Source organism: Gossypium hirsutum, chromosome D09, assembly GCF_007990345.1.
Source record: "Gossypium hirsutum isolate 1008001.06 chromosome D09, Gossypium_hirsutum_v2.1, whole genome shotgun sequence".
Taxonomy (NCBI): domain Eukaryota; kingdom Viridiplantae; phylum Streptophyta; class Magnoliopsida; order Malvales; family Malvaceae; genus Gossypium; species Gossypium hirsutum.
The window spans coordinates 36623630-36648521 of NC_053445.1; the positions used below are offsets into that span (position 1 = coordinate 36623630).

The 24892-nt window shown below is 35.4% G+C and overlaps 1 protein-coding gene and 1 pseudogene across 1 annotated transcript; one reads left to right on the top strand and one right to left on the bottom strand.

Annotated features, from left to right (window-relative positions):
• The first annotated feature begins 3194 nt into the window (after positions 1-3194).
• Positions 3195-8344, top strand: LOC107892571 (double-stranded RNA-binding protein 4-like; annotated as a pseudogene).
• A 6234-nt stretch (positions 8345-14578) lies between these two features.
• LOC107891588 (serine carboxypeptidase-like 51) lies at positions 14579-23645 on the bottom strand. Its single transcript, XM_016816435.2, has 13 exons — positions 23260-23645; positions 23056-23150; positions 22850-22957; positions 22515-22755; positions 22403-22446; positions 22241-22308; positions 22044-22149; positions 16645-16850; positions 16475-16544; positions 16277-16327; positions 15961-16013; positions 15500-15632; positions 14579-14978 (listed from the first exon to the last, which is right to left on the bottom strand). Exons 1-13 carry the CDS (start codon positions 23390-23392, stop codon positions 14901-14903), a joined length of 1386 nt encoding a protein of 461 aa, XP_016671924.1. The 5' UTR covers positions 23393-23645; the 3' UTR covers positions 14579-14900.
• Between the last annotated feature and the right edge of the window lie 1247 nt (positions 23646-24892).

The following is a 24892-nucleotide window of genomic DNA, read 5'->3' on the forward strand; positions in this document are numbered from 1 at the left end:
TGGGCTGACTTTGTCAGTCTATCAACAATTACCCAAATAACATCATTCTTCTTTGGAGTCAAAGGCAATCCTGTCACAAAATCCATCGTGATACTGTCCCACTTCCACTCTGGAATCATTACCGGCTGAAGTAAACCCGATGGTACTTGATGCTCAGCTTTTATTTGTTGACAAATTAAACACTTTGATACAAATTTCGAGATATCCTTTTTCATGCCCGGCCACCAATACAATTTCTTCAAATCATTATACATTTTCACACTACCTGGGTGAACTGACAAATCACCACTATGTGCCTCACATAAAATGGTCCGAATTAACTCATCATTCCTCTGTACACATACTCTATCCCGAAACATCAGGCAATCATCTGAACCAATTCGAAAATTTGAGTCAACACCGGCTTCACACTGAGCTCTCCTGGCTTGCAATTTAATGTCATTCTTTTGAGCTTTCCGAATTTGCTGAAGAAATAACTGTCTAGCCCTCAATTCAGCCAAAATTGAACCATCATCAGAATAAGCTAATCTCGTACTCATAGCTCTCAAAGCAAATAAAGATTTCCTGCTCAAGGCATCAGCAACAACATTAGCTTTTCCAGGATGATAATCAATCACTAGCTCATAGTCTTTTATTAGCTCGAGTCATCTCCGTTGTCGCAAATTCAAGTCTTTTTGATTCATTAAATACTTTAAACTCTTATGATCAGTGAAGATTCGACATTTCTCACCATACAGATAATGACGCCAAATTTTTAAAGCAAAAACAATAGCAGCCAATTCTAAATCATGTGTCGGATAATTTTTCTATTGCGGTTTCAGCTGTCTCGAAGCATAAGCTATTACTTTGCCCTCTTGCATTAACACACACCCAAGACCATTCAACGATGCATCACTGTAAATTACAAACTCCTTCCCGGACTCAGGTTGCACCAACACTGGCGCCTCAGTCAATAATGCCTTCAACTTCTCAAAACTCTGTTGACATTTATCGGTCCATTCAAACTTGACATTCTTCTGCAATAACTTACTCATAAGAGAAGCAATCATCGAGAATCCCTTGACAAACCGTCTGTAATAGTCGGCTAAGCCCAGAAAACTTCTAACCTCGGTCACATTCTTTGGTGGCTCCCAATCAACAATTGCTGAAATTTTGCTTGGATCAACCCGAATACCTTCACTTGAAACTATATGTCCCAAGAATCCAACTTCACGAAGCCAAAACTCACTTTTGCTGAATTTAGTATATAATTTCTTCTCCCTCAGAATCTACAACACAGTTCTCAAATGTTCTGCATGCTCGGATTCATCCCGAGAATAAATTAAAATATCATCTATGAACACTACCACGAACTTATCCAGATAAGGTCGGAAAATTCGATTCATCAAATCCATAAAAATAGCCGGAGCATTAGTTAAACCAAAAGGCATTACCAGAAATTCATAGTGTCCATACCTCGTTCTGAAAGCGGTCTTTGGCACATCGGACTCCTTAACTCTCAACTGATAGTAACCAGATCTCAGGTCAATCTTTGAAAACACTGTTGCTCCTTTTAGTTGGTCAAACAAATCATCAATTCTCGGTAAAGGATACTTGTTCTTTATAGTCACTTTGTTGAGCTGACGGTAATCAATACAAAGCCTTATAGAGCCATCTTTCTTCTTCACAAATAATACAGGAGCACCCCAAGAAGAAAAACTCGGTCTCACAAATCCTTTATCCGTCAATTCTTGCAACTGAGCCTTTAATTTTTTCAATTCTGTCGGAGCCATCCGATATGGAGTAATAGATATGTGCGAAATCACAGTAGGCAGTTTATTCGGCTCCTCTGCCTCAACCCGAAGAATTTCACCATTTTCACACTTCAATTCAAGGATTTTCTGTCTACAATTTACCTTGGCATCATGCAATATCAACCAATCCATCCCCAAAATAATATCAAACTCATCAAATGGTAACAACATCAAATTAGCCAGGAAACAGTAACCTTGAATCATCAAAGGACAATTCTTGCAAACCTTATCGACTAAGACATATTTGCCTAAAGGATTTGATACTTTAACCACATATTCAGTATTTTCAACAGGAAAATTCTTACTAGATACTAAATTCACACATACATATGAATGAGTAGACCCAGGGTCAATCAAAGCAACAACATCAATATCATGAAGAGAAAATGTACCAGTAATTACGTCAGAAGATGACGCATCCTCACGAGCACGTATGGCATAAGTTCTGGCAGGCGCTCTAGTTTCTGATCTCCCAGCTGTATCTTTCGCCACGCTTTTACTACTGGCTTTGCTCCCAGTATTCCTCGGTGGTCTACCTCTACTGACAATATCACCTGTTCCAGCTCTCTGCAATCTTTCTTCCTCTATTCTCTCAGGGCAATCTTTTATATAGTGTTCTTGAGAACCACATCTAAAACAGGCTCGTTTAAATCCCCAACACTCACCAGCATGTCGCCTGCCACACTGTTGACACTCGGGTCTAGTATTCCCCACATTACCCACACTTGCCACTGAGGTAGCTCGAGTTTTAGCTCCAGAATATGACCTCCCTCGGTCTCTACGTGAATACCCAACTGAACCAGTTGGTCGTGGATCCATCCCTTTAAGCTTCTTTGGTTGGGATTGAAATGTTCTGCTCATTGACCTTTTTCTTACATCTCGAGCTTCCATCTCTGCTCTTCTCTTTTCTTTACTCAGTTCTTCAGTCTTACAGGCTCGGTCAACCAGCACTACAAATTCTTTCAACTCTAAAACCCTAATATACAATTTGATATCTTCATTTAACCCCTCTTCGAATCTTTTACACATAATGGCCTCCGTGGGCACACATTCCTGGGCATATTTGCTGAGCCTGACAAACTCCCTTTCATATTCTGCCACAGACATCCGGCCCTGCTTCAACTCAAGAAACTCCTTGCGTTTCTGATCAATAAACCGTTGGCTTATATATTTCTTTCTGAATTCCTCTTGAAAGAAGTCCCAAGTAACTCTTTCTTTCGGAACCACCGATATTAATGTTTTCCACCAACGGTATGCTGAATCCTTCAGTAAAGACACAGCACATTTCAAACATTCATCAGGAGCACAAGATAGTTCATCTAATACCCGAATAGTGTTTTCAAGCCAAAACTCTGCTTTTTCTGGATCATCATCAACATTAGCCCTGAAATCTTCAGCCCCATGCTTTCGGATTTTGTCAACGGGAGGTTTACTTGATCTCACCAAATCAACACTTTGTGGAGCTACGGGGACCGATTGAGGAATAGGATAGGGTGGAGGAGGTTGAACATTCGGATTTGCACGAACAAATTCTGTGTACCAATTACTCATCATTCGAAGGAAGGCTTTCCGAGCCTCTTCCTGACAATGCGTCTCATATCTACTTTCTTCATGCGCGGTCCCTTGTGTGGGAGCCGGCGTGTTACTTTCAACATCATCTGTCACACTTCGATCAGGATCCATTTACTATATAAAACAAAATTTTAAATTGTCAAAAATCATCACACTATCACAATATAATTATGGCATGTATAGATTGACTTTCACACATATTTTAGTAGTCTAAGAACTGGCTAAACCGCAGCTCTAATACCACTAAAATATAACACTCCTTACCTGTTTTCCTTACCGAAACAGAGTATAAGGTATTACTAGAACTCAAACACTTATAATTTTTTTTATAAAAATTTCGGCAGCATTTCAGCTTGTTTTTACGTAAAACCCCCTACAACTTTCCAAAAACAATTTCAAATAACTTCAATATTTCCAACCAATTACAGATATATGTTCAGACATAAATTTTCCATTAATAATCACCAACATATTAAACCGAACAACACTATATATATTTATACCACATCACATAAAGTCATCTATACATGCCATATTTCAAAATATTAATTACAAAATACCCAAAATTTTGATGATAGTGTGGATGATTTCCTGACTTCGTCCAAATTCCGAGCTGGCTGATGTCACTATAATCAAGGGAAAATAAAAAAGAGTAAGCATATAGCTTAGTAAGTAAACATATGACAAATAAATAAATTTCCCACATGATTTCATATCAACATAATTTTAGTCACACATAAATTTCAAGGTTCGTTTAATTTCCAGCAAATTGTCTTTCTGCGTCACAGACGCTAATTTATTTTTATCTGGAGCTACAGGACTCCAAATTAAGTTCCGTAAATTTTCCCCGAGACTAGACTCATATACCTTTCCACCATAAAATTTTAAGAATTTTTATTTAGCAAATTAGTACAGTTCATTCTTTAAAGATTCCCCTGTTTCACTACCCGACGATTCTGACCTCCCTTTACTAAACTTTACTTAACTCTCTGTAAAAAATTCAAACAATGGTCTCGTTTGTTTGTATTAAAAATAGACTCAATAAGGAATCCAGGAATATAAATTTCAGCCATAATTATATTTGTACAATTTTTGGTGATTTTCCAAAGTTGGAAAAGGGGATTTCGAAATCAATCCACCCCTGTCTCAAATAAGTTCAAATATCCCCAAATACACAACTCTTTTGCTTGCTCTGTTTCTTTCATATGAAAATAGACTGACTCAGCTTTAATTTCATATATTATTAAACCTCCAATTCATTTTCCACCATTTATGGTGATTTTTCAAAGTTGCCCAACTGTCGTTGTTCAAAACAGTTTTATATTTAATTTGCTCTTTTGTAGTTTTTGATACTTCCTCTTACCTTATACATGGATTGACTATGTATCAAACCCAATATTCCTCCCATAAATTTGTCCACCATACATAAATATTGACCTTCCCAATTTCCTCGTTGAACACTCGGAATGTTAACCGTTATTGGTGGATTCAGCACTTAGCAACCACCAGTGATTCGGGGAATCAGCACTTAGCAACCCCTTTCACATTCAAAGATATGGTGGAATCAGCACTTAGCAACCACCAATCATTCAGGGAATCAGCACTTAGCAACCCCTTGGGGGAATCAGCACTTAGCAACCCCCTTCACATTTAAAGATATGGTGGAATCAGCACTTAGCAACCACCAATGAATCGGGGAATCAGCACTTAGCAACCCCTTGGGAGAATCAGCACTTATCAACCCCCTTTATATTTAAAGATACGGTGGAATCAGCACTTAGCAACCACCAATGAGTTAGGGAATCAGCAGTTAGCAACCCCTTCATATTCATTATACTCCGGCTTATTCCGAGTGTTCAACCGAAACCCATATTTTCAACACTTTACCACCTTTCCCAACTTAACCACATTTTTAGGATCTTGCCAAATATTTATTCTATGTTCTATTAAATACTAACATATATTGAATAATATCAACATAATGCATTAAATCACATGTTTACTTACCTCGGTGCAAAATATCGAAATTTTGTAATTTACTCCACTACCTTCTCTTTTCCACGTTTGAGGTAGTCTTCTCATCTTTCTTGATTTATAATGGCAAATTTAACTCATTTAATGTCCACATTTATTAAAATAATCCACCACCCAACTTTTGGAAAAATTACAATATTGCCCCCAAACTTTTGCATAATTACAGTTTTGTCCCCAAGCTCGGAAATTAAACTTCATCACTTATTCTTATGTTTTATGACATGCTGAACATTTTTCCCTTCTATGGCAATATCAAATTCTCACTCTAACACATACTTTTGAACATTAACTATTTTTACCGATTATGTCAATTTACCCGTTTTCTTTTAAAATCGCTTAGCAAAAGTTGTTTAACATAATTTCTAGCTTCATATTCCACCATAAAACAGAAAAATAAATGCTTTTCACCTATGGGTATTTTTCCAAATATTAAACCCTAACATGAATTAACAATAAAATAAGCTAAACCGAGCTACGAGGATTTCAAAAATGCAAAGAACATTAAAAACGGGGCTAGGATGCACTTACTATGAGCTTGAGAAAGAAAAGAAACCCTAGCTATGGTGTCTTCCAAATTTTGGCAGCAACTTAATGAAGATGGACACCATTTTTCCATCTTTTTCCCATTTTAATTCTATTTATTTACTAATGACCAAAATGCCCCCATTTAAAAAATCTATTTCACCCATTTCTTATGTCTATTTTTGTCCATAAATTAACTAATGGTCTAATTACCACATAAGGACCCCCAATTTAGAATTTCATAACAATTTGACACTTCTAACATGTAGAACTCAACTTTTGCACTTTTTACAATTTAGTCTTTTTTACTAAATTGAGTGCCCAAACGTCGAAATTTTTGAACGAAATTTTTACGAAATTTTTCCATAAAATTGTAGAACCATAAAAATATAATAATAGTCATATTTTCCCTTGTCGGATTTGTTGTCCCGAAACCACTGTTCCGACTAGGCCCAGAATCGGGCTGTTACAACATACGCCCCAGTTTCAGTCAAGTGTGTTAGTTGATGGTGTAACATATAATTATGAGGCCACCTTTTCAAATAGAAAAGCAACCGAACAGGATGTTGCCAAACATGCACTACATTATATATCGAAGAAGTTAAAGGATGAAAGTTGTCCTCTCATCCATAAGAATAGGTTACAGGAGTTCACTCAAAAACCATCCATACAGCTTCCAATGTGTCAAACTGTTAATGAGGGATCAATGCTTGCACCCCAGCTTCGGTCAAGTGTGTTAATTGATAGTGTAACATATACTCCTGAGGCCACCTTTTCAAAGAGAAAAGTAGCCGAACAGGATGTTGCTAAACAAGCACTATAGTGTATATCAAAGAAGTTAAAAGATGAAGGTTGTCCTCTCAGTCATATGGTTTGTTGCATTCTTACATCTTCATTTAAATATTTTATGTTTATTCATAATTGTTTGTCTTGAAACTTACTAGTCAAATTGGTAGGAATTTTTTTTCCTAATATTATCCTAGTCCATGATAAAAAGAGGACAGAGTTTAAAGAGGTTTTCTGACTTTGATATTATGCAATTTTTACCCTAATTATGCAAAATTTTTAACGCTTTAGTATTTTTTTGCTATTTAGTAGAAAATATATTGGAAATTTATTTTTGAGTGTACAAACTTGAAGATAACACTGTGAAGAGTGCAAATAAGTAAATATGTGCCCTATTGAAAGCCAAATAAAATGAATGAAGAAAAAAGAAAGCGTTATTTAGTTTTTGAAAATGTTTTCCATTTTCTATCTCAATTATCAATTTAAATTTGGAAATCTTTGCTTCGCAATTTTCAATGGTATTGAACCACTACCATAAATGACATAAACTTCTAACTACGTTCAAAAATCGTTGGTTTTTGGATTTTCAAATATTTATCTCTCTTTTTTATCTTTCCATTTTTGCTACATTTTGTTGAAGTATTATTTTTTTCAACATGTTTTAGTGTATGAGTTAGCAATAAATTAACTTTTCTTGGTAATTTTTAGCTACTCTCATGACTTGTTTTAAGCGAAGGGAAGGGAATTCTTTTACTTATTTTGAAGTGATATTTTTTTTACAAGAGTTTTACTCACCTTTCTAATTTCAAGTATAAATTTATACTAATTATTCTTTATTTTATGACTAACTATTTTATTACTTACGTGATAATTAAGCGATTTGTTATGTTAAATACACTAGATAACCAAATGAGATGTTAAAGTGTAAATGAGAATAGGAAATGGAAAATGTTTTCTTTAACTAAGGGTTGTTAAATAGGTATATCATACTTGCATATAAAATAGAAGTAAGATAATTGCTTTAGGGTTTGCTAAACTTTTGGTTGCTCGTGCTTTAGGATACGGTATTTCACAAGTCTATCTTAAATGAATTTGTGGTGAAAATGAATCTAGAAATGCCAACATACAATAAAATACCATTCATTCAGGAGGAGTGCTTCCCCTTTTCGTGTCTACTTTAGTTTTCAATGGTGCGACTTGTAGAGGGGAAACTAGTAGAAATAAGGAGGCTAAACAATTAGCTGCACGTGTTATCATACAATCACTTCTTGGAATCTTTCTTCTCCTATTTAAAAAAATTTCAAACATATATATGTGCGTGCATACGTGTAAACATACCCTGATTTTAAGCCACTTATTAGCTTGATAAGTTCTCATCTCTTTGTTGAATCATTAATACACCTGATGATAGGTTTGAGACTATTGTTTCAAAGATCATAAAATCCAAAGCAAAACTTTATGATGTTTTGAATAAAGCTAAGGATTCTAGTTTTGACAATACACCTGTTGGGGCAAACAGACTGAATCATAATAATACAAATGTTGAAGCTATTGCAGTCACTAACCATGTTCCAAATACTATACACCTAAGCTCTAGAGCAAAACATCCACGCCTTGAGTTCAATACTCCAAAATAAGGAGAAGGTACTGATTGTAGGTCATGAGTTCATGACTGCAGGCACAATTGGAAGATCAATGCAATCTGTACCTTCTCTTGATTTTGGAGTGAGTTTAAGTTAACAATTTAAAAACAAGAATGAGTTTAAAATTTTATCAAGCTGGAGTTAAATAGCTATAGTATTGATTCCATAGGAATTGGATTAGAAACCAATTCAAAATTTTAAACATAATTAGAGTTTTTTTTATGGAAATTTATGAGCTAGTTAATAATATTGGACATGACTAAAATTATAAATTAGAAAACTTTATACATTTTATTTATTATGAATTATTGACATATGAGACTATTTATGATAGGAAATATTAATTTATTTTTCTATAAATAATTCAAGTAAAAAAGAAAGAAAGAAGTCTTACCCTTTCAATTTTATATAGCAGAGCAGTGGCATTTACTCCTTTATCTAGCAGCAATATTTTATATATTCCAGAAAAATATATATATACTGTGAAAAAAATAGAATGTCAGTCATGACAATATATCGTAAAGAAAAGAGAAAAAATAAAGAACACACAGATTTTTACGTGGAAACCTTTCGGGAAAAAACCACAGGCATGAGAAAAAAATTTACTATGTCGAATTCGAATAATTACAAGAGGAGTAGACTATGTCTATTTATAGGCTTGTAAAACTATATTCTAATAGGAGTGTAGTAAAATTGAAACACCTTATTCTAATCAATATCAAATAAATGGAGTTTAATAAGGTTTAAAAGACCTTATTCTAAAATAAAATAAAAGAAGTGTAGTTCTATATGGATTTTACTTTTATTTTATTTTACCACTGTATTTTATTTAAATAAGGATTTGAGTCACTCAATTCTAACAATCTCCACCTTGACACGAATTCTCAATGAACAAGTTCTTTATCGTGAACTATCAACAAACAAGTTATTCACCTCTTCCATAAAACCCTTTAAGGGTTTAACTTCAACAATGAACACCAACCAAGTCTAAACAATACTCAAACTTGGTTATAAGAAGTGACTTAGTCATCATATCTACAGGATTTTCATGAGTACTAATTTTGTTTACAACAATATCACCACGAGCAATAATATCACGAACGAAATGATACTGAACATCAATGTGTTTTATTCTCTCATGAAACATTTGATCTTTTGTAAGGAAGATGGCACTTTGACTGTCACAAAATATTGTACTGATTTGAAGGTCTTTATTGAGTTCACTAATGAGTCCCTTCAATCAAATGGCTTCTTTACAAGCCTCAGTAATAGACATGTACTCAGTTTCAGTGGTAAACAAAGTGATTGTAGTTTGCAAAGTGGCTTTCCAACTAATTCCACAACCTCTGATTGTAAAGACATAAACTGTGAAAGATCTTCTTTTATCAAGATCTCTAGCGAAATCAGAATCAACAAACCCAATGACTCCATCTCTAGTTCTTCCAAACTGTAAGCAAACATCAGTAGTACCTTATAAGTATCTTAAAATCCACTGAACTGCTTTCCGGTGTTCTTTACTGGGATTCGCCATGTATCTGCAAACTGCACTAACTGCATATAATAAATCTGGACGTGAACAAACCACAACATACATGAGAGATCCCACTACACTAGAATATGGAACATGTGACATGTACTGAATCTCATCATCTGATTGTGGAGACAAAGCTGATGAAAGTCTAAAATAGGTTGTTAAAGGAGTACTAACAGGTTTAATACTCTGCATATTGAACCTGCAAAGATCTTTTTCAATATACCCCTTCTGACTTAGATACAATTTACTTGCTCTCTATCTCTGAGAATCTCCATACTAAGTATCTTCTTTGTTGGTCTCAAATCTTTTATCTCAAATTCTTCACTTAATTGAGCTTTGACCTTTCTTGTCTCTCATTTATCTTTCGCTGCTATCAACATGTCATCAACATAAAGGATTACATACACAAAAAGAACCATCATTGTTGTACTTAAAGTAAACACAACTGTCACAGATATTTTTTTGAAATCATGAGAAGTCATAAAGGAATCAAACATCTTGTACCACTGTCATGGTGATTGTTTCAAACCATAAAGGGACTTTTTCAGCAAGCAAACATAGTCCTCTTTTTTCGAGACTGTAAAACCCTCTGGTTGTTACATGTAAATATCCTCCTCAAATTCTCCATGCTAAAATACAGTTTTTACATCTAACTATTTAAGCTCCAAATCATGCATGACCACTATACCAAGCAAAGCTCGAATCGAACTATGCTTCACAACTGGGGAGAACACATCTATGAAGCCCACTTCTGGAATTTGACTATAACCCTTTGTAACAAGCCTTGCTTTATATCTGGGTTCTTCAACTCCTATAGTCCCTTCTTTCTTTTTAAACACCCATTTAGAACAAATAGCCTTTTTACTTTTAGAAAGTTTCATAAGATCTCATGTTCTATTTTTGTGGAGTGATTTCATCTCTTCTTGCATAGAAAATATCCACTTTTCTGAGTTTTCACAGCTAACCGCCTCAGAATAATTAGATGGCTCTTGGTTTGCATCTATATCTTCAGCCACATTTAAAGCATAAGCAACTAGATCAATATCTGTATACTTCTTTGGAGGTTTAATTTCTCTTCTAGTTCTATTTTTGGCGATAGAGTATTGTAGTGAAGAAGTAACTCTATTCTGAATTTTTGTACTAGCTTGAGAAGTTGACTCTGTTGTAGATTCTAGATTAATCTAATGTTCCACCTACTTTTGGTGTTCTTTATTGGAAGAGTTTTTAAGAGATAAGTTATGTAGCATAGTAGTTTCATCAAAAATAACATCTCTGCTAATCACAACTTTTCTATTTTCACGACACTATAACTTATACCCTTTTACACTAGTTTTATAACCAAGAAAAACACATTTAATGGATCTCGGTTCCAATTTTCCATTATCAATATGAGAATACACAGGACACCTAAAGATCTTTAAATCAAAATAATCAGTAAGATTTCCAGACCACCTCTTGTGGAGTCTTTTTCTTAATGGCAATGATTAGAGATCGATTGATCAAAAAACATGCAGCAGAGGCTACTTCGGCCCAAAACGGCTTCGATAAGATAGCATTTGACAACATACATCAAACTTTCTCCATGATCATTCTGTTTATTCGTTCTGCAATGCCGTTTTGTTGTGGAGTGTGACAAATTGTCAAGTGTCTCACGATCCCTTCTAACTTGCATAGTTCATTAAACTCATCAGAATAGAATTCTAAGCCATTGTCTGTTTGGAGGTGTTTTATTTATTCTCCCATCTATTTTTCAATCATAGTTTTCCAATACTTAAATGCGAAAAACACATCGCTTTTCTGCTTCATGAAAAACGCCCAAACTTTTTTGGAAAAATCATCAATAAAAGTTAGCATATAATTAGCTCCACCTCTCAAAGGCACTTTGGATGGCCCCCACATATCAAAATGAATATACTCTAACGTTCCCTTCGTGTTATGGATTCCTTTGGTGAATCAAACTCTCTTTTGCTTCCTAAAAACGCAGTGCTCACAGAACTTTAGTTTGCAAATTCATCACCCATCAAGAAGTCCTCTTTTGCTCAATTCTGTCATGTCATTCTCACTCATATGCCCTAGGCATATATGCCAAAGTTTAGTAATATCATCATCTGACAATGAAGAGGAAGCGGCAGTTACATCACAAGTAACAGTAGAATCTTGCAAAACATATAACTTGACAGTCTTTCTTTGCCATTTTATTACAACGAGGGAACCTTTGGAAATCTTTAAAACCCGACTTTCAACTGTGTATTTATACCCTTTTGAATCAAGAGTACTCAACAAAATTAAATTTCTCTTCAATTCTGGAACATGTCGCACGTCACTAAATGTTCTGACAACTTCGTCAAACATCTTAACTTTAATCGTTCCAACACCTGCAATTTTACACAAATCATTATTTCCCATCAAAACAACACATTCAGACACTGTTTCGTAAGTTGTAAACCAATCCCGATTGAGACTCATGTGGAAGATGTAGCCCAAATCAAGGATCCACTCCTCACTCACTTTAGAATTGTTGACAGAAGCGACTAGAAGTTCACCATCGCTGTAGTCTTCTACAACATCAGTTTCACCAGATTTTTCTAGTTGTTTTCTCTTTTGATTCGCAGCCTCCCTTTTGACCTTGTTCTACAGCTTATAACATTCAGATTTAATGTGTTCTTTCTTCTTGCAGAAGTTACAAGTTTTTCCTCTGTTTGAAGACTTCGATCTACCTTTAGATTTACCGTGAAGATTCTGTTCCTGTGTCCTTCCACGATCATCATCAGCATTCCTATCTTGTCTCCCACGAACAATGAGACCCTCTCCTTGAGAGTCGAGTTTAATCACAAGATATTTTATCTTATCATACAAGGTCAAAGAATCATAAACCTCATCAACTGTGAGAGACTCGCAACTATATAAAATTGTGTCTTTAAAGGTTGAATATGACAGGGGCAACGAACAAAGTAGAATCAACCCTAGATCTTCCTTATCATACTAAACCTCTATGGCCTCCAAGTTTAAGAGAATTTCTTTAAAAACTGTTAAGTGTTCGTGCACAGACGCACCTTCCTCCAAACTATGAGCATAAAGACGTTGCTTCATATACAACTTGCTGGTTAAAGTTTTCGACATACATATTTGTTCTAGCATCTTCCATAATGCAGCGGCGGTCTTCTCATTTAGCACATCTTGTAAAATTTCGTTAGACAAATGCAGATGTAACTGTGTTAATGCCTTTGATCTTTACGTTTTTCTCTTCCACCGTCAATGTTGAAGGCATCTTATCTATCCCTAGTAGGGCATCCTCTAAGTCCATCTGTGCAAGAACAGTCTGCATCTTTATTTGCCACAATGCGAATCTGGTGTTGCGATCCAACAGCGAAATTTCATACTTCAAAGACATCATTATCATGATTGAAATGAACAACCCGGAAGTTCTGATACCAATATGTGAAAAAATAGAATGTTGGTAATGACAATATATCGCAAAAAAAATAGAAAGAAACAATAAATAACACAGATTTTTACGTGGAAACCCTTTCGGAAAAAAACCACAGGCAGATGAGAAGAAAATTCACTATGTCGAATTCGAATAATTACAAGAGTAGACTATATCTATTTTTAGGCTTGTAAAACCATATTCTAATAGGAGTGTAGTAAAATTGAAATACCTTATTCTAATAAATATCAAATAGATGGAGTTTAATAACGTTTTTAAACCTTATTCTCAAATAAAATAAAAGAAGTGTAGTTCTATATGGATTTTACTTTTATTTTATTTTACCACTATATTTTATTTAAATAAGGATTCGGGTCACTCAATTCTAACATATACTTTTTATATGATACTTTATATAAATAGTATTGAGTGCAAAATGCTTCAATGTATTCAATATAGGTGATGAGTTTACATAATCTAGAAGGATTTTTATCATTTTTATTAATTATTTTTGGGAAAAAAATTAATAGAGGAAGGGAAGGGTAGGGTTGAAAAAAAAATTGAAAAAACTGAAAACTGATTCAAATTAAGGTATTTGGACAATTTATGAAATTCAATTTTAAAAATCACGGTTATCCAAAATCGAATTGAATCCTATTTTTTATTTAATATATAATTAATTCTAATTGTTTATGATATAAAAATAAATATTTATATTTAAAATAGTGAAAATAGTTGAAAAGTTCTTGAAAGTTTATTATTTTTAAAAAATACTTATGAAAAAAAATTGAAATTGTGTAAAATAAAATTCAAAACTCATAAAACAAATTTTATTTTATCAAAATATATCTAAAATTTAAAAATTAACATACAACAATTGAAAACTAAACTGAACGACGTGTAGGGAAGGGCAAGGGACTATAATAAATGTTGGGTTGGCCAGTTGGGGTGTTAGATTGCGTGCAGAATATAGTTATTTTGTTGTTTCTTGTCATTTTTGCCTTGCAGTGAAGACCCTCTCAGAGTCTCCCCTAACGTTCTTTCTCTTTTCTCTTGGGTTTTGGGTATATTTCTTACGACCCGGTCAAAAGCACAATGCACTGCACAGTCTAAGATTTACTCTGTCAAAATTCATGATCCCAACATATATATATATAGGAATTTTAGCTTCTTGTATCAGTGCACCATGCATGCATATATATAGAACCAAGCTAATTGCTTTAATACATATATATAATTTGGATCTAAATTTATGTAAAGTCAAAAATTTATAATTTAATTTTCGCTTTTATCATAAATATCTAAAAATCAATTTTTTATGTCAAAGGAAATCACTTATTTTCTTTTTTCTTTCCTCTCCTGTAAATGATAAGTACAACTTGGAGCAGAGCAACATAATAGCATCAATAATCTACCTGCCTCTGTTTAATAATTGCTTTACGTGTAGTCTCTCAGCTTCTGAACTACTAATTCTGAAGATAAGATATGCCAATTCCTCTGTTTCCTTGTCGTTTTTACCCTTCTTTTTTATTTTTTTTCATTGTTATTGAAATGTCAATAAATCCCATCAATTCTTTCTTGTTTTGGGGTTATGAAGTTGATGCAGCTGGGGATTGTGTGATTGCCGCAGCCATGTTTAAAGCTACACAGGGTTGCTCAACAGGCACCTGCATTCAATAATTCATTAAATTTTAATTATTAGTCTTAATAATAATATTAACAACCTTAAATTCACCTTCATAATGCATATAACTTCTAATGCCTTTTTACAGCAATAAATGACTAATTTTTATTTTATTCTTGGATATCTATACATATATAATTGTCAGAAAAGACATGTCGATTGACTGACAGTGTCCAGTGCTCTGTCTTCCCTTCACCATAAATTTTTCATTGACTAATTTCATTTTATTATATACATATATCGACATTCTGCAACCATATATTGTGATATTGTTGCATGTCTAATTTGTCAATACTACAACCATAGTATTATTTTTCGTGTATTTTTTCTTTTGATCAATTTTTTTATATATATGATGAGTCTATGACCTTTGTTCTCCCACTAATAATAGCATGCATGATGATCATAAATATATGATGGTGATGGATGGAGACATGACAATCATAGTATTTCTTGAGATTGAAAAGATGGGGTTATTGATAAATAATGATTTAGAAGACTTACAAAGTGTCCAGCCCCAAGAATCCAGTAAAATTGCAGGTTTTTGTATGATTTGATGAACCCTTTGGTGGCTTGATCCTCTTTACAGTAAAGAGGATTTCGATCCTTGCTTAAAAACTCTTTCAATCCTTCCCACCTAAATACATTAATACATAAATATATATATATGAACTATATACCTCCAAGAGTCCATATGTTTATATAATCCTCATTTCTTCCCAATGTCAAATATTGCATATATTCAAATATTAAAAAGGCTCAAGTTTTTTTTAATGCATGTGCTCCAACATATTTGTACTGAGTGTAGATGTCTAAATTACTTAATCTTAAACCTTATAAATGCATAACCTTAGAATTTGCTAATAGAAGTAATTAAAGAAAGAAACAGATAAAATGCATTAAAGGTAGGTGTGTTTTTGGAGGGCCAATAAGGCATAGATAGAAAGGGAAAATAAGAGTCATACTTGAGCTTATCAAGCCAAGCTTGAGTTCCCTTTGTTGCACATATCACATCAAGCTGCAATAACCCATCATCCATCCAACAATACCATCATTAATTAATGGTAAAAATTCAAACCACAAAAAGAAACCCTAAAAAACAGGTAAAAGCTGCCCTAAATTCAGCTACTTCATGGAATTATTTTGGGTCGCATTTGACTCAAATAGCAGTAAAAGTAGCATATACTTGTTTATTATAAGTTAGTTTGACTTAAAGGAAAAAATATATTTAGGGTGTAAAAAGTTGTTTATGGTAGCTGAGAAAGTTTGGAACAGTCTTACCTGCCCACTGTATATAGTGACATTTACTCCTTTTGAAAGGAGTTCATCAACCTGAAGGGAAAAAATCAACAAAACATAGAAATTAGAGACACTTAACATCCCTCTTTGAGTCAAACGAGAAACACAAGCAAAAGGTCAAGATAATTTTGGTTAAGCAATTTTAACTACTGGTTGTTAAAAAACTTTTTAACTTTTTACCTCAGCAATTCTTGGCCTCATAAAATCACCTGACAAATATGAGAAAACAAAGTCTGATTGCCCTCCCCATCTGTTAAAACACATGAATATTGGTGCTTTTGGATCAAAATGTTAAAAGAGTACATTTGCAGAAATTATGTTTCAAATAACAGAGGAATTAAAATGCTTACGTGACATTATCAGGGATGATCTTAAGCTTCTTCTTGATGACCCCATTCATCAAAGTATCAAGATCAGGTCCATCATTGCCTGGTGAAACCCTCAAGGAACTCAAATATCTTGAGTATCTATTGACTGAAAAAACTCCATTGGAAAATGCTGAAGTTGTTAAAGCTACAGGTCCCATCCCTGAATCCAGCAGAAAATTGTAGAAATCCTGCAAATTTACTCATAATTAGGGGGAGAAAAAAAAAAGAAACAGTTTTTGTTGCGGAAAGGGTCGATTCGAGAACTCCGATATGACTACAAGTAAATTGACCGGAACGAAAAATAAAGTGAACACAAGGATTTACGTGGTTCGGCTTTAATGCCTACGTCCACGGGCAGAGGCGAAAAGAAATTTCACTATAACAAGATGAAGATTACAAGTGTTTTACACTCAAGACACAACCCGAGAACCTCACAACTCTCAACCCCTATAGAAAACCCGAAAGCTAAAATCCTAGCTTTCAAAGAACAAGCTTTGCTCTCTCTTGGTTTGGGATGATTAATATGGCTAATGAACCTCTCTATTTATAAGAGAGTTCAAGGACATAATTGTCCAAAACTTTGGCAAAGATTTGTGGTTGAAAATGGACACCAACAACCATCCACTAATCCACTACCACCAACAACCCACTACCAACAACAACAATCCACTACCAATTTTAAGCCATTTCTTAACAAATCTCCACCTTGGCTTGAAATTTACCAAGCTGAACATCATAGTGAATTCCTCGAACTGGATCACCTCTTCCAAACGCCTCTCTGGCGCTAATCAATCCCGAATACCTATCAAGTCCAAGCAATGCTTGAACTTATATGCAGGGATCACCTTAGTTAACATATCTGCAGGATTCTTCTCGGTAGCAACCTTGCTGATAACAATGTCACCTTGCGTAACATGTTCCCGAACAAAATGATATCTGACATCAATGTGTTTGGTCCGTTCATGAAACATCTGATTTTTAGTCAGATGTATGGCACTCTGGCTATCGCAAAATACAACAGTGAAATCCTGTTGTAAACCCAAACTGCTTACTAGACCTTTCATCCACAATGCTTCTTTCACTGCTTCTGCTAACGCCATATATTCCGCCTCAGTCGTAGATAAGGCTACGGTAGACTGTAACACAGCTTTCCAACTAATGGCTCCTCCAGAATAAGTGAAAACATAACCCGTCAGAGATCTTCTTTTGTCCAGATCTCCAGCATAATCAGAGTCCACATAGCCCGTGACACTGCTAGTGCAGTCACTCTGATCATATACCAAGCATAAATCTGCAGAACCTCTCAAGTACCTGAGAATCCATTTCACGGCCTGCCAGTGTTCCTTGCCAGGACAACTCATGTATCTGCTGACCACACTAACTGCATGTGAAATGTCTGGACGAGTGCAAACCATTGCATACATCACGCTTCCAACTGCACTCGAGTATGGAATGTGAGACATTTGCTGCTTTTCTTCATCAGATTGTGGTGACAACTCTGCAGAGAGTTTGAAATGTGGTGCCAACGGAGTACTCACAGTTTTCGCTTTATCCATGCCGAAGCGTTGAAGAACCTTTTCAATGTAGTTCTTCTGCGACACACGAAGCTTGCCTGCCTTGCGATCTCTGTGAATATCCATGCCCAAAATTTTCTTGGCAGCACCCAGATCCTTCATCTCGAACTCACCACTCAACTGCGACTTTAACTTGTTGATTTCCGACATGTTTTTGGAAGCAATTAACATGTCATCAACATACAGCAACAAATAAATGTGCGAACCATCTGAGAGCTTCCGATGATAGACACAAGCATCATAGTCACATCTTGTGTAACCATGCTGAATCATGAAGCTATCAAACCGCTTGTACCACTGCCTTGGGGATTGTTTCAATCCATATAAAGACTTCTTTAATAGACAGACATGGTCTTCTTTACCAGGAACTGTAAAACCCTCTGGTTGACGCATGTAGATTGTTTCCTCGAGCTCACCATGCAAGAACGCCGTTTTTACGTCAAGCTGCTCAAGTTCTAGATCAGACTTGGCCACCATGGCAAGTAATACACGAATGGAAGAATGCTTTACGACTGGGGAGAAAACTTCATTGTAGTCAATCCCCTCTTTCTGAGTGAAGCCTTTAGCAACCAATCGTGCCTTGAATCTAGTTGCTTCAACCCCTAGGATGCCTTCCTTTTTCTTGAAGACCCATTTGCAACCAACTATCTTCTGGTTACTTGGCGGCTTAACCAACTCCCAAGTATGGTTCTTGTGAAGAGATTCTATCTCCTCACTCATAGCAATTGCCCACTGTGCCGACTCATCACACGTGACAGCCTCATTATAACTGGAAGGTTCTATACCAATGGACTCCGCCACACTGAGCGCGAAAGACACCAGATTAGCGTAACGCGGATTTGGTTTGATTTGTCTCTTCGTTCTTCCAGTGGCAATGCTATATGGTTTTTCTTGAGGTGACTCATCTTCATCGGAATCTTGCACCTCAACTTGATCATCCTGGACTGAAGTACCTTCCGTAGGAATTGGAGCGTCCACCTGACACTCCACCTGCTTCTCAACACCGTGATCTCCCATTCTATCTGACACCTCCTTTTCCCGGGAATTTGTGGTGGATCGAAGCATGGATGACTCATCAAAAGTCACATCTCTGCTGATGATGAACTTGGACGAAACCGGATCAGGACACCACAACCTGTATCCTTTCACCCCTTGGCCGTATCCAAGAAATATGCATTTCTTCGCCCTCGGTTTGAGTTTTCCCTCATTTACATGAGCATACGCAGGGCAGCCAAACACTCTTAAACCAGAGTAATCAGCAGGAGAACCAGACCATACTTCCTCAGGAGTCTTCAGCTCAATAGCTGTTGACGGAGATCTGTTAACCAAATAACAAGCAGTATTAACAGCTTCAGCCCAAAATTCTTCACCGAGCCCAGCATTTGATCGCATGCAACGAGCTCGCTCCAAGAGAGTTCTATTCATGCGTTCTGCAACTCCATTTTGTTGTGGTGTTCGACGAACAGTGCGGTGTCTCACTATTCCTTCATTTTTGCAGAACTCATTGAATTCACCTGAGCAAAACTCCAAGCCATTATCCGTCCGGAATCGCTTGATCTTCTTTCCTGTTTGATTTTCGATCAAAGCTTTAAATTGCTTGAAGTTGATGAGAACCTCATACTTGCTCTTCAGAAAATACACCCAAACCTTTCTCGAGTAATCATCGATAAAGGTAAGCAGATATCTGTAACCACCTTTAGAAATTGTCGGAGAAGGCCCCCAAAGGTCAGAATGGAAGTAATCCACTGTGCCTTTTGTCTTGTGAATCCCAGTGCTGAACTTTACCCGAGTCTGCTTACCGAAGACGCAGTGCTCACAGAAATTCAACTTTCCTGTACACTGCCCAGACAATAATCCTCGTTTGCTTAGCACCGATAAGCCTCTCTCGCTCATATGCCCGAGCCGCATATGCCATAACTTCGTGGTGTCAGAATCTAGATCATCTGATGATGACACTCCCGCAACACCTGTAACCGAGGAACCATCGAGGAAGTAAAGGCCCCGCTCCAAATTACCACGTATCACAGTCAAAGCACCCGAGAATACCTTGAGAACTCCACCTTCAGCAGAGTACCGAAAGCCTTTCTTGTCCAACGTACTCAAAGAGATCAAATTTTTCTTCATTTCTGGAATGTGCCGAACATCAGTTAGAGTTCTAACAATACCGTCAAACATCTTTATACGAACTGTGCCAATCCCCATGACTTGACATGCGTGGTCATTTCCCATTAGTACTGAACCAGAATGCTTCTCGTATGTTGAGAATGCATCTTTCGAAGTACTTATATGAAATGTAGCTCCCGTATCAAGAATCCATCTCCCACCAGCGTAAGAGTCGGATACTGCAAGAACGATCTCGGCATCACTTGAAGAATCTGCATCAGCTACATTCGCACGATCATTTTGTTGCTCCTGTGATTCTGATTTCTCCTTCCTTTTCGGACAATCTACCTTCATGTGCCCGTACTTCTTACAGTAGTAGCACTGTATTCTCTTCTTGGACTGCGATCTAGGATGGCTTTTACTTGAACTTCCACCCTTTGCCTTGGATCTTCCTCGAGCAACCAAGCCTTCGCCTTCATTGTTTTCGACCACCTTACCAGTGATTTTCTTCCTCAACTCACTGGAACTTAAGGCATTTTTCACCTCCTCTAGAGTCAGGTCATCACGACCGTACATCATTGTATCAACAAAATTCTCATACGAGGGAGGCAAAGAACACAAAACAATTATTGCTTGGTCCTCATCATCGATTTTGTTATCGATATTATTCAAATCCATGATAATGGAATTGAATTTATCCAGGTGCTGGGAAACAGGTGTACCTTCCTCCATCTTCAGGGCATAGAGTCTTTGCTTGAGGTAGAGCCGGTTCGTCAATGACTTCGTCATGTACTTGCTCTCTAGCCGGAGCCACAAACCGGACGCGGTTTTCTCATCCGCTACTTCTCGTAGCACTTCATCTCCTAGACATAGCAGAATAGCACTATGTGCTCTTTCTAGCATGTCATCCTTTTGCTCTTCCGAAAGCGTGCTTGGTAATTTATCTTTACCAGACAATGCTTTTAGCAATCCTTGTTGAACCAGCACTGCCCGCATCTTGATGCGCCATAAACTGAAACTATTTTTCCCGGTAAATTTCTCGACATCATACTTAGTCGATGAAACACTTGTAGCCATAATTTGGAACCTTTGAATGAATGATAATATTTTCTTCCTGATGTGAAAGATCAGACAAAGCTGCAGTCACAGGGCAATTCAGAAAATATTATCACTCCTTCAACTACGCTCTGATACCAATTTGTTGCTGAAAGGATCGATTCGAGAACTCCGATATGACTACAAGTAAATTGACCGGAACGAAAAATAAAGTGAACACAAGGATTTACGTGGTTCGGCTTTAATGCCTACGTCCACGGGCAGAGGCGAAAAGAAATTTCACTATAACAAGATGAAGATTACAAGTGTTTTACACTCAAGACACAACCCGAGAACCTCACAACTCTCAACCCCTATAGAAAACCCGAAAGCTAAAATCCTAGCTTTCAAAGAACAAGCTTTGCTCTCTCTTGGTTTGGGATGATTAATATGGCTAATGAACCTCTCTATTTATAAGAGAGTTCAAGGACATAATTGTCCAAAACTTTGGCAAAGATTTGTGGTTGAAAATGGACACCAACAACCATCCACTAATCCACTACCACCAACAACCCACTACCAACAACAACAATCCACTACCAATTTTAAGCCATTTCTTAACAGTTTTTGTGGCCAACTGTGAAAAAAAGAAATGAAAAATTAGCATACCACTGAATTGCTGTTGGCACCAATTACAGATTCAAGTCGACTCCATGTGTCAGTTGCATCAGTATATTGACCATCTTTGAGTTGCTGGCTAATCTTCTCGGCCAGACTGGTTTTTCCAAATGGGATTTTATCAGATAACACAAATACATTTGCTTTTTGGCAAAAGAAAAGGGGAAAAAAATGAAAAATCTCTAGACCTGTTCGATTTTTCCAAGCCATTGTTATCTAGCCTTGAAACATCCTTAAGAAGAGGCCCCCAAGAAAACTGTAATCATCCATATTTTAGATAATACCCAAACGCAGGCATAGAATTCTGCAAATTTCCCTGGGAATTTAACAATTTACATGAAGATACTTACTGCAAAATCCTCTGGTGAGATCCAGCTATTTCCCAAGGCAACTCCTATATTTGTTTTAAGACAAATTATTTGGTGGATTATTAATGGCAACAAAGGGGTGTTTGGTGTTTACCTCCAAGCTTGAGCTTCAATTTACCAGCATCAATGGCATTTAGAATTGATAATCCAGCAGTGACAGCAAATTTTCCTCCATAAGACTCTGCCACAATGTACAATGGACTCTTTTGGAGGCTTTCAATTGTATTAAATAATTTCATCAACAAAGTAGTTAAATCACTTGCTGCTTCATTATCAGTTTTCACCAACATCTCTGTATCTTCCACATAGCTGTACCCTGTTCCAACTGGGTTGTCCTATATCGCATTAAAATCATTAAATTTGCGATAAAAGAAAAACACGCACATATCTTTTTTTCTTTTTTTTCTTTGTGAATTATGGATGACTAACCACAAATAAAAGATCAGCTTTTTTCAACCAAGTGGTATTCCTTGGCTTCAAATCCGTATTTAATGGCCCAATCTCCTCAAAATTTCCAATTCCAACTCCTGAGGCGCCCTTTAGAAAAACACAATTTGGATTACAGAACATGAAGAAAAAAGAAAAGAAAAAGTCCAAACTATTCTCTGAATATTTTATTCATATAGATTACTTACAGGTCCACCTTGTAACCAAAGAATGATTGGCCATGGCTTTGAAGGCTGTTCAACTCTGTAAGGACTTCTGTAAAGCCACCAAAACATATGTGCTTCTATTTATAAAAACAAAAAAACAAAAACAAAACAATTCAGATTGAATTACATTAAGCCAAAATGAATGAGGATTATGCAAATTATGAAGGTAATTATTTTGTTTCTTACTTGGTCTGACTTCAACATAACCCCATACTTCTTCTGATTCACCTGGGGATTTAACAGCTCTGGAGATTCCTCCATGGAACAAACAAGAAAAAGAGAAGAAAACCAAGAGAAGAAGAAAATGGAAATTTCCCATTTTTTCGGTTAAAATGGAAAGTTTGCAGATAACCCACTTTACAGTTCTCAGCTTTGAAGCAAAGGGTGTGAGGTAAATGAGGCTTTATATAACCATCCAATCTCACAAGGTGATAGGATATGAACTTTTTGTATCAGTCATAGAATAAAAACAATATTACTATGTGAAAACTTCAAAGGCTGCTATTTCTGTTTATGGAATTTAAATTTTTTTTTATTGATTTGAAATCTAAATTCAGTTTCAATTACAGCCTGCAGTGCAGGGCCAAAAAGGTTTTCTTTAAAAATATTAATTGAAATTACATTATACCATCTCTTTTAATTTAATATTAGAAAAGAGTGATTAATGCAATAATGAGATTCTTTCATAGTTTAACATGGTGAGGAAATATTTGTGGAGGACCAAAAATAATTTTAATTTTCTTTTTTATCTTTTACTTAAAGAAGAAGCACATTAACTTCAAAGGAATTTATTAAAGAAGTGATGGGCCTATAAATGGATGTGTGATTGAGTGCAGGAAGGTAGCCAGCCATGTTCTTGTTTGTTTGTTTGTCTTCTGCTGTAATGAAATAGACGCTTGGATAAGTTACTAAGCTTAAAAAATATATGGGAGTTCTGCTGTTTCCTTCTGAAAGTCTTCAGAGGAAACAAAATCTTATTATTGTTATCTCAGCCATTTTTGTAGGGATTTGGGATAAGACTCCAAAGAAACAATCAAAGTACTGACCCTGCTTTCTTCTTTACTATACTACGAGTTTTTGATAGATTTAATCCTTCTACTATTATAATTTGATTATTTCTAATCTGTGTGAATTTTAGTTACCATGCCGACTTGCTTACATTACTTTCCTCTACTAATGTTTAAAATATATGGTGTTTTGTTTTTTTTTTTTTGTTTTTTTGATAAATAATTTACATCTTTCTTTCACATTCAAAAAATATGTTTCGTCTTTTTCTTTTCTTTTTAAACAAAAAATATGTTTAACTAAACAAAAAGTTTCACTGTATATCTCACATCATTATATATTTTAAAAAATAAACCATGTCAAATTATTTAACAAAATTAATGGATAATCGATAAAAATACCACCAAACCCTTCGTTTTATATTTTAGATTGCAATTTAGCTCATTTATTGAGAAAATAAGTAAATTAGTTTATGTATATTAGATAAGTAAGCAAAACAACCCGTCGTTAAAATGTGATATTTATATAATAAAAAATTTAACCCTCAACAATTATACATTTAATCAATTTAATCCCTATTGTTTTATTAGAGTAAATTAGAAACTTTTAAAACTAGTAAGGCTAAAGGGTCAAAAAGGCTTTAGTAACATATTTTTAAAAAAAATCAATTAAGCCCTTTTAAAGTTTGAAAAATTATTTTAAAAAAATCATAAACATTATAAACAAATTTTATAAAAAAAATGTTATAAAAAATTTTAATTATAATTTTTTAAATTAAAAATAACAATACCAACCCAATAAAAGAGTAATGGTC